General features: G+C 58.7%; 3 protein-coding genes across 3 annotated transcripts; all 3 read left to right on the forward strand.

Moving 5' to 3' along the window:
- Positions 1–160: 160 nt before the first annotated feature.
- WHR41_05534 (uncharacterized protein) lies at positions 161–3,979 on the forward strand (the record flags this gene model as incomplete). Its single annotated transcript, XM_069374139.1, has 1 exon — positions 161–3,979. The coding sequence occupies one exon, from the start codon at positions 161–163 to the stop codon at positions 3,977–3,979; it is 3,819 nt and encodes a 1,272-aa protein (XP_069229478.1).
- Positions 3,980–5,416: 1,437 nt separating this feature from the next.
- On the forward strand, positions 5,417–7,097 carry WHR41_05535 (uncharacterized protein). The gene is made up of 3 exons (XM_069374140.1): positions 5,417–5,937; positions 5,995–6,372; positions 6,437–7,097. The coding sequence occupies exons 1-3, from the start codon at positions 5,802–5,804 to the stop codon at positions 6,781–6,783; spliced, it is 861 nt and encodes a 286-aa protein (XP_069229477.1). The 5' UTR covers positions 5,417–5,801; the 3' UTR covers positions 6,784–7,097.
- Positions 7,098–7,775: 678 nt separating this feature from the next.
- WHR41_05536 (uncharacterized protein) lies at positions 7,776–10,859 on the forward strand (the record flags this gene model as incomplete). Its single annotated transcript, XM_069374141.1, has 2 exons — positions 7,776–8,848; positions 8,964–10,859. Exons 1-2 carry the CDS (start codon positions 8,711–8,713, stop codon positions 10,857–10,859), a joined length of 2,034 nt encoding a protein of 677 aa, XP_069229480.1. The 5' UTR covers positions 7,776–8,710.

A 10,859-nucleotide genomic window follows, 5' to 3' on the forward strand; every position in this document is an offset into this window, starting at 1 on the left:
AGCGAAACGGCCGGTCGCATTCGGACGCGCGACAACATCCGTCCCTGTCCTGGGCAGAGTGGTGCATCTGGCACTGATCGGCGACAGACGCTTCGCCATCTGTACTGCAGCTGCGCCGTGTGATCGTCGCGAAGGATTGCGATGCCTCGCTGCAGCCGGCATGCCTCCAACATGGCCCTCTCGCATCCTGGCGGGGTCCTCGTCTAGCTCGAGCAACAACGCGCCCCAACACGGCGGCAACCCAACATCCAACACAAGTAATAGCAACAAACCACTCCCACGCGCCCCGGACGCCGCGCTATCTGGCTCGCCGACTCGTCCGAGGACTTCATCTGGCAAACATAACCGGACTGCCTCGCACCCGCTGCCGAAGCTGTTCGGGCGGAAGAAGAGCACGGGGAACTTGGGAAACATAGATGATGGAGATGGCTTGGTCGACGATGCACTCGTACCAGTGCTGGACCAGCCCGTGGCCGGACAACCGGCTCCGCTACCTGGGAGAGTGATCAGTGGCAAGAAGAAGCATCCAGGAGAGGACGATGACGGAAAGATCCAGCGCCGGTGTATGTGCTGTGACAGTCGTGTGCGCGTGCCGAAAGAGCTGGACAAGTTCAGATGCATGTGCTGCTTGACTGTGAATGATCTGGTTATGGTCGGAGGGAATAGCAGAGACACCGGTCGGGATCGCCAAATGAAGGTTCCACTGAGCATCGACAGGACTAGAGCGATCATTGACAGCTGCCTGGCGGTGTATCTGCAGGACAGATGCAGAAGGCATGAGGAAAGAGTAGGCGGCTTGCCGAAAGAGCCAGCTCCAGCTCCCTGGAAACAACCTGACCTGCCTGTTCAGACGCCGCCTGCAGCAGATGATGCACATCAGGGACTGGCGATACCGAAGAGAGAGGGCAAGAAGCCCGCAGTGCAGCTTAATGACGCTGCAGTTTCTTCTTCACCACCCGATGCAGCACCTGCAACCGACCCGACCGAATCTATGTCAAGCGCGATGATTCGAGACTTCAGCGACTTTAATTTGTTTGCTGGGACAAGAATGGATACACCTCCATCCACGAAGACTCCAGCTTCAGGAACGGCTTCTTCAATGCCTCCTCCGCCATCAGTACCGCGAAAGCCGGTACCCTCACAACCAACCCGAAAGCCACCTCCACCTCCTGGCGATGGCCACAGGCGTATGCCTCCTCCGCCGCCCTCACGGCAGGGCTCCGGTCCCACAATTGCCATCAACGGTGAACGTCCATCCAGGCCTCAACAGAGCCCTCTCCTTACTCCTGAAGAGATCGAGTCGAGGAAGCGTTACGATCGTGTGAAAACGATCTTCCGACCTCTGGAAGATTATATGCTAGCAACCTTCGGCGACTACGAATGTCTGAACACCAGTTTCAGCACCGCCCGCCCTGCCGCTGGCCGAACAAAAAGCGAAAGCCATATCGTCACACCACCTCCCGAACCTGTGGACGATAATCGATTCTCGCCTAGTCCAGTGAACATGTTCAACGAGCTTGATGCGAAGATGCTCCTGCTAGGCGACATAGGCGAGAATGGAAGCTGGTGGGCAGCTGGGAAGAGAGAGCGAGACCGCTCTGATAAGGTGCTAAGGAACAAGAAGGCTGGATCTGGATCGAGCAAGCCTGTCTCGAGCAAAGCACCTAACATTAACTGGAGCCAGTTGGATGCCTGGTACCGGACTGTCCACTCAGCTGGCGAAACATGGCGACAGAGACTGGATGCACTAGTACCGCAGACTTCAACTGCCGGGAGAGCTAGTCTTGAGGGGCCGTTCAATCTGGAGGAAATCGAAAACGATCTTGCTGAAGGAAGGGAGCATGCAGTCAGAGCGCTGCTCAAACTCACCGAGAACTTGCTCAAACGACCTACCAAACCATTACAGGAGCCTGCAGATGTACGTTTCTTACTAATTATACTGGCAAACCCATCTTTGTATCCTTCGAAGATGCCTCAACGAGCGGCTTTCGGTACTGTCAGGCGTGTCAGTCGCACTAACTCTGCGAGGAACGAAGGAGGGCTCCGACCCGCATCTCCTCCCAGAAGCCCGCCAAGGGACGGCAGTGCTCATTCCGGTATTCTAAAGCGCATATTTGGCCTTATGGCTAACGCATCTGACATCTGCCATCGTTACCTTATCACCTGGTTCACACGCTTCGACGAAGAACATGTAACATCACTTATCGACCTTGTTGCATCCTTCGTCACGCATCGAATCGCCCGCCGCGCCAACAAGCCTCGTAGGAAGAGTCATGCGGCGGACGGCGGACTCATTCCTGACCTCAGCGGTGGCGCCATGAATACCTCGGCACAATTACACGCGGCCATGGGATTGAGTGGCAGCGTCAAGAAGAGGCCCGAAGACAATGACCAGGAGACGGAGTGGGCTGACGACTGGCAAGCCAAGGTTGCAGCGAAGGTCATGAGCTTGTTATTCGCCGCCAACAATGTGTGGCAGGGCAAGAGACGTGATGACAAGCTGCTCGAAAGCGCAGGTGTCGTCCAGCCGCAAGACAAGGCGCGTCGGAGCGGCCAGTTGCTCCACACAAGCTGTTTTTACAATACGCTCCTGGACTATCATGATTTGATCGCAGATTTCAAGGTGTGGGAAAGCAGGAGGGACAAATTCGCGTTCTGCCAGTATCCTTTGTTCCTAAGTATGGGTGCCAAGATCAAGATCTTGGAGTACGATGCTCGGAGGCAAATGGAAATCAAAGCACGAGAGGCTTACTTCGACCAAGTCATCCGTCAACGAGCGATCGATGGATATTTCCACCTGCGGGTTCGCAGAGACTGCATGGTTGACGATTCTTTGCGAGCCATCAGCGAAGCAGTCGGCGCTGGTCAGGACGAACTCAAGAAAGGCCTTCGGGTGCACTTCTCTGGCGAAGAAGGTGTGGATGCCGGTGGACCACGCAAAGAATGGTTCCTGATGGTGGCAAGGGAGGTCTTCGACGCGGACCACGGTCTGTTCGTCTACGATGATGAGAGCAGGACCTGCTACTTCAATCCCAACACTTTCGAGACCAGCGATCAGTATTACCTCGTTGGTGCTCTCCTTGGTCTGGCGATCTACAATAGCACCATTCTGGATGTGGCACTACCTCCCTTCGCCTTCCGCAAGCTTCTCGCCTCAGCGCCCTCGTCTGCTTCATCCAGTGCTGCAACGAGCAACATCACCTCAATCACAGGCACCAAAGGCCAGATGACTTACACCATCGCCGACCTCGCAGAATACCGCCCATCCCTCGCCGCCGGCCTGCAGAAGCTCCTAGACTACGACGGCGACGTAGAAAACACCTACTGCTGGTCCTTCGTCGCGCCCATCGAGCGCTACGGCACCGTCGTCGAGCACCCACTCATCTCCAACGGCGAAAACACGCCCGTGACCAACGCCAACCGCGCCGAGTTCGTCGACCTCTACATCCGGCACTTGCTCGACGGCGCCGTCGCGCGCCAGTTCGAGCCCTTCAAGCGCGGCTTCTTCACCGTCTGCGCGGGCAACGCGCTCAGCCTCTTCCGCGCCGAGGAGATCGAGCTGCTCGTGCGCGGCTCCGACGAGGCCCTCGACGTCGACTCCCTGCGCGCCGTCGCCGTCTACGAGAACTGGAAGCAGCCCGCCCCGCCGCACCTGCTGCAACCGCGGCCGGCGGACTCCGAGCCCGTCGTCGCCTGGTTCTGGGCGGCTTTTGCGTCTGCGGCGCCGGCGCGCCAGCGCAAGCTGTTGACGTTCGTCACGGGCTCGGACCGCATCCCGGCCGTGGGCGCGACGAGTCTGGTGCTCAGGATCGTGTGCGGTGGCGATGGAGTGCGCACTACGCGCGAGGAGCAGGACCGCTATCCGGTTGCAAGGACGTGCTTCAATATGCTGGTGCTGTGGCGGTATCCGAGCGCTGCGGTGCTGGAGGCGAAGCTTTGGGGCGCGGTGGAGGAGAGCGAGGGTTTTGGGTTGAAGTGAGAGAGAAAGAGAGACGTGGTTGCGCGTCGTTCCTAGGGATCTTTCTTTTTGCGCAGACTTTCGTTTGCGTGTTGCGAATGTATTGGCTTATCAGGCGTTTTGGATATGCTTGGGAGCATTTGCATGCACTGCAGCTTTTGGCAGAAGGCATTGGAAAAGCGACATTGCAGATGAACTGGGGCATCGAGGTATACGATCATGCCAGGATGCGGTGTTCTGTCTACCTACACACTATTTGTAGATGTGTTACCCTGAGAATGGATGAATGAGAGATTCCTTTCTAACAATAAGTCGAAACTCATCACTTCATCTTGAGCTACTGCGAAGGCGGGCTCGAGGAGCAGAAAATCGCCATCTCGTTAGACGTTCTTCATGCTTCACACCGCAGTCCGGACTCCAAGCACACCGCGCCCGATCGACCGATAATCTACAGACCGACAGAAGACCGCCGCGTATACAGCAATAACCCATATAGCCATGTAGACGAGCGCGCGCGCGCGCGACCGCAAATCGTCGGATCGTCCTCAACACAGCAGATCAGAATACAGTACAGGAATATAGGTGAAATCCACGAATCCCCGTTACGTGTACATGGCCTGAGCTTCACGTCGTCGCCCGCAAAACCCCGGCTTGCCAGCAGCCAGCTGCGCGACGACGCAAGCGTTTTGCTGGGCCTGTCTGGCGCTGTCTCAGCCCTGACGACGTGTTCTCAGCGGTTTGATCGGCGCACGGTTGGGAGGTTTCAGGATGCGTCGCGGTGCGACGTCATGGGCTGTCGGTTTGTCTTGCTTTGGGTGGTTTGGTGGTGTGGTTGTCAGGCTATCGAGACTGCGTGCGGTTGATGGCACCACTACTGACAGGGCTCGCGTTCCATGCGAGATGACATGCCCCGGTTCTGCAAGCCACAGCGCCCTTTTGCCAGAGCCGGGGCCGAGTGGGCCACGGCGCGGGAGTGGGCCTTGGGGATTTCGAGGCTTGAACGGTGGGACCGTTTGAGCGGTCCATTTGGGTTTGGGCTCACGCGTGGCCTGCACGGAGACCGCGCCGTCTAGAGCCTGTTTGCCCTACGCAACCGCGACGGCGGGCGGATGGGGTGTTTGAGGGTTTCGATGGGGTTTTGGCTGCGTTCGGACGGATCTGACGGTGGCGCTGTGAGGAGCTGTTCCTGGGGCGCAAAGATGCAAGTCGTCAGCACACGCATGAGGTGGGCCGTATGGTATGCGGCATGGTAATAACTGTACGCGTGGGGGCGACTCGTGGCAGGGGAAGTACAATCACCCGCCAAGCGGCTACGCGGCGTGAAGCGAAGGGCGGCGGGCCAACGAGCCCGGCCGTGGCTTGCCCAGGCGTGGTGTGCAGATCGTCAATTGAAGCGCCTCCTTTGCCTAGGGGTGCCTCGCCGCGGGTTGTGGGGCATTCGCTACACCCAGCATTCGTCGCGGCGCTCTGCCATATACCCTCTCTCTTATCGCCGCCGCGGAAGATGTTGTCCTGACCCTTCACACCTCCTCTTCTTGGCTCTTGCTTCTCTCCATCCTAGCTTGATCGTCTGTCACCGCTCGCTGGCTCGATCCATCTAGCCTGCTACTCCTTCGTTACTCCTACAGCCACCACCCATACTTTCTCTTTCTGACGCCCAGGTCCTTCTCACTTTCTCGGCATCCACCCATTTCAGATCTGGCTCACGGGTTCTCAAAGCACGTCACTGCGCCCGACATCGAGCCTTCCATTGCCCGCCTTCTGCAGAAGCCTGATATACCTCCGATAATTTAATACCTCCACACTTCATTCTTCGAGGCGCATCCCCCAAGCACACCTCACAATGGCCTTCCAACCCTACACCCCGAAGCCCGTCACCGACATCTTCACCCACGACACCGACATCAACCGCAGAGAATGCCGCCGTGTCGTGCCCATGCGCGTCCTCGCGCTCGGCCTTGGTCGCACCGGCACTGCCTGTAAGTTGCGACAGCGCATTGCGACACCCATTGGCCAACACTGACCATTCCAAACAGCCCTCCGTAGCGCCCTCACAGAACTCGGCTTCGACGACTGCTACCACATGATGTCCGCCTCCGTCGAGAACCCTCCCGACTGCCTGATGTGGTCCGACGCCCTCGCGGCGAAGTACGACGGCAAGGGCACCTTCGGCCGCGAGCAGTGGGACCAGCTGCTGGGCCACTGCCAGGCCGTGTGCGATTGGCCCGCCGTGGCCTTCGCGAAAGAGTTGATTGAGGCATACCCCGACGCCAAGGTGCTCGTCACCACCAGAGACATCGACAGCTGGCACGCCAGCACCATGAAGACGGTGCACTGGCGCGCCACGGAGCCCGAGCTGAAGATGGTCGGCAAGTTCGACTGGGCTGCCGGCATGTACCAGCCTATGCTTCACAGTACGTCACCAATTATCCATGGTTACCTGCAGTCACAGTACAGTTCACTGACAAACCCCAACAGAATTCTGGACCGAGTTCTGGGAAGGCGACTTCGAGAAGAACGGCAAGCGCCGCTACAAAGAATACTACGACGAGATCCGCTCGCTCGTGCCCGCGGAGAACCTGCTCGAGTACAAGATGGGCGAGGGGTGGAAGCCGCTGTGCGACTTCCTCGAGGTCCCCGTGCCCGAGGGCCGCAAGTTCCCGCGCACCAACGACACCGACGGCTTCGTCGAGCGCTGCCAGCGCCGCAACCGCATGCAGATGCTCAACGTCGCGTTCCGCGCGGCGGTTGTCGGCGGCAGCTTGGCGGCTGTCGTGTTTGGTGCCGGTTTGACTGTGAGGAGGTTCTTCGGCCGTAGGGCTTGAGCTAGCTTTCTGGGGATGAGAGGGGTTTCGACAGGCTGAGGCATTTGCATTGGGGGGCCTGGTTATTTTCTTTGGTTTTTCTCCTGATCTGGAGTGGCGTTTTTCTTGACAGGTGTCACGGGTTATTCGGCATATTTCCTTCCAACGGCGCCTTGGGGAAGCACAAGGCGCTCACAGTTTGGGCTCTACAACATTCGACGGCGTTGACTCAAAAGAGGGCTTGTGAGCAGAAAGCCACTGGTGTTAACAAGGTGGCTTTTCGATTTTACGTAGATGTGTCCAACAGAAATCCAACATCATTGACCTACCTTGAATTGTAATCTCACCTTTCACTCGAGCCCGGGTCAGCCAACGCAGCAACACCGAGTGGCAAAAGATGCGCACGACCTGCCCGGCAACGCCGCCTTCAAACCCAGCTTCCTAGGTACCTCACTCGCCCTAAAGCCGTCGGAGCGCTCTCCTCCCCCATCGCAAATCATCGCCTAAACCGCGCTCGCCTATCTATCCGCCTGCTTTTATCCATCGACGGGACGTGAGGGGGTATTACAGGTTGACAGGATCATAGACTCGCGGATCGCGCGGTGCTGGTAGAGCCCCACATGCTCACTGCGCTCGCTTCGCTTCGCCGGCCGGGCCTGTCGCCCTTTCTCTGCGCGCGATTGATTAGGCGGTTTCGGGCTGCAGCCAGCCAATGATCTGCTCGTTTGAGAGTTATTGTTCAGAGCTGCCAAGGGAGTCTAGCTGCGGCGGCGAGTCTGACATGGTCACGGGCTGGACTTCACACTGTCGTCTGGGCTATACTGGCTTCTGGTAGACCTCCAGCAGCGTGAACGTCTAATCGCCAACAGGCGCGCGCCAGAACGGCGAAGAACGAACTCTGGCTGAAAGCTTCCTCGTCGACGCCATCACGCACGCCGGCCGGCCGCCCTGGCCGCTTCTGGGGCTGCAAGCCATGTTGCCGCCGGGAGCTGTACCCCTGCGTTCTGCTGGTTCGCCAGGCCGGCAGAACTGGCCTTGGGATCCGGCTGGGCGGGCGCCAGATACGCCACTGGATTCTTTCCGTTGCGGGTAGAGTGGTAGCGAGCGACGGTGCCACTGATGTGTGCAGCGTGCTCCGGGTGGGACCAGAAGACGTCGAGTGAGGGCGACGGGAGCGAGATCTTGCTAGGCGTGCTAAGGTCAGGGTGAGCGGGTGGAGTGGAGATGGGTCGGGATTTTGGGCGGGCTGCTCCAACGGCTGCTGCAACGACAACGTCGATGGTTGCGCGGCCCTGTCCAGTGGTGAGGCGAGCAGGCTGCTTCTGGAAGCGCGCCGCCGATCTGTTATCGCCGCTCAGGGATGGGACTCTGGATTTTTCGCCATCTGGCTGTTTTGGAGGCTGCGCCGCGGTTTGTTTCAGCTTTCTGTTACTGCTGTCTGGCTGCAGTGCACGTTGTCGGTCTGCTGAGTTATTGTCACTTCCATTCTTGCATACCATCAGCAAATCCCCCTTTCGCTAGCCCTACGACTAGCCGTGTACGTACCGCGCGCCCTCGCCTGCGACACCCGTGCGCTTGTGCACGCCACCGGGAAACGCTTCAGCCGCCGACTATTCGCTCCTAGTCTTCACCCACCCAGGCGCTTGAAACAGCAGGCCGACTTCGCCAGATCCGCTTTCTTGAGGGCGACCAGGGCTCGCAGCAGAGAGCGCAGCGGGGACCACCACATTCCTTTATACACTCACATTCTCTTTTGCCGTGGGGCACGTTCAACTGCCTTGCCTTATCTATCTTCTGTCTCTTTCGCCTGTTATTCGCCCTGCACAGCGGCCAGGAAGTCTGTCGACATCGTTCCCTGCGATTGCGTGCTGTTCCGCTCCACTCGCGCCGCGCCGATTGCCCGATTACCGGTTTGGACGCTTATTAACATATTGGATCTCGCGGCCTGATGCGTTGCTTTTCTTCTTCGGTGGGCGCTTTTGTGCGCAGCGCGACATGTGGACTGTCATTGCTGGCGCTGCTTGGGAGCAGTGGGGTGAATGCGGATTTGAATAATGCGACGAGCCCTACATCACAGTTCAAGTCGGTAAGTACTTCTACAGACATGGACTCCGCGGAGTCAACATGCTAGTATAGCTATGCTCAGGGACGGCACTTTGGGCTTCTCCAAAATTATATGCTGACCTAGCCCTTCTTCCCAGCGACCCGACCTTCACGCACCCATAGTAGACTTCTCCATTCTTAGACCAGAACTCATAACACCCGGCTACATCTTCCTCGCTCCCTACCGAAACCTCGATCCTGGTCCTTACATCTACGACAACAATGGCAACCTGGTTTGGTCTGGTGCCGGCTCTTCCGGTCCCAAGACGGCGCATACACCGCGCGTCTGCCAGTACAAGGGAGAGGACCACTTGTGTTATTTTCAGGGCGAGCAACATCAGGGATTCGCGAGAGGGCACGGAGTCATTATGGACAAGAATTACAGGATAGTCAAGACGGTGGAAAGCTCTGGCGCAGGCGCCAGCAGCGATATGCACGAGTTCAAGATGGCACCTTACTCCGATGGCACCACTGTGCTCATGACTGTCTACCAGCCTAGGCAGTACGATCTGACCACGAACCCGCGATTCAATGTGCAAAATGGAATGGGCTGGATTGTGGAGGGTGTTTTCCAGGAGATCGACATCGAGACTGGCAACGTGGTGTTCGAATGGCGCTCGCTGGACCACTTCGATCCCGGCCTGAGCTGGACACTCCCGCAGTCCACAGACACCAGCGGAGACGGTCTCCACGAGCAGTCGCCCTGGGACTACTTCCACATTAATAGCGTGGACAAGAACGAGGACGGCGACTACCTGATTTCCGCGCGCCACATGAGCGCCATCTACAAGCTTTCTGGCGTGGACGGACACATCATGTGGGAGATGGGCGGCTTGAACCCGACTTTCAACCAGACCAACTTCCAGTTTTCTTACCAGCATCACGCGCGTTGGATCTACGAGAACTCGACGCACACTATTCTTTCATTTTACGACAACGCGAGCAACACTTTCAACTCTACCGGGAAGTTTTCTCATGGCTGGATCATTTCTATAAACCACATCGCCAACACTGCCACTAAGATTGCGCAATGGGGCGCGCCTGAAAAGGAAGGTGGCCTTCTCTCTGGCTCTCAGGGTAACATTCAGCTCCTCCAAAGCGGCAATGTCCACATCGGCTGGGGCGAGCACCCCTACTTCTCCGAGCACACCGCCGACGGCACCCCGGTCATGTACGCTAAACTCGCCGAACGCGACTCTAACGTGATGATCTATCGCTCGAACAAGTACAATTGGACCGCGCAACCCCTCACCAAACCCGCCCTCTGGACCTTCTCCCGCACCGGCGACCGCCAGAGCGGCATGCGCTTCTTCGTCTCCTGGAACGGCGCCACCGAGGTCCGCGGCTGGAACTTCTTCGCCGCCAACTCCTCCGCCGGGCCCTGGGCCTTCATCGGCAACGCGACCAAAACCGGCTTCGAGACCGAATACTCCTTCCCCGCCGTCGCGCCCTGGGCGTACGCGGAAGCCGTCGACGCCGCCGGCCACCCCATCGAGCGCTCCGCCTTCCAGCGCACCTTCGTCCCCTCCCCGGGCCTCGTCAACTTCTGCGACGACCGCGGCTGCGCGATGTCCGAGAAGACGCCCGACGAGAACCGCACGGGCTACGAGGCCCGCGTCTTCGTCGACCAGAAGTACCTCTCGCCCAACCGCGGCTTCGACACGACGCACTACTACCAGGACTCGCCGCGCGGCCGCGCACGCAGGTCGTTCGGTGCGAGAATGGGCGCCGCCGTCGCGGTCTTCCTCGGCGCGGTGGCGCTCGTGGGCGCCGTGGGCGTGCTGGGGCTTAGGGTTCTGGGCGGGGCGAGGGAGGGGGACGACGATAAGAACGTTCTGCCGCTTTGGTTGAGGGAGAGGGCGATGGGGCTGAGGGAAGAGTTGGGTCGGACGGGGCTGGGCAGCCGCGTTTTGGGCGCGTATACCAGGGTTGAGGAGAAGGAGATGGATGAGGATCTGGCGAGCCCTAGGCAGCACTGGCGGCATCAGTCGTGA

The sequence above is a fragment of the Cladosporium halotolerans genome (genome assembly GCF_011745625.1).
Source record: "Cladosporium halotolerans strain TM138-S3 chromosome Unknown Sca15, whole genome shotgun sequence".
In the NCBI taxonomy this organism is placed as follows: domain Eukaryota; kingdom Fungi; phylum Ascomycota; class Dothideomycetes; order Cladosporiales; family Cladosporiaceae; genus Cladosporium; species Cladosporium halotolerans.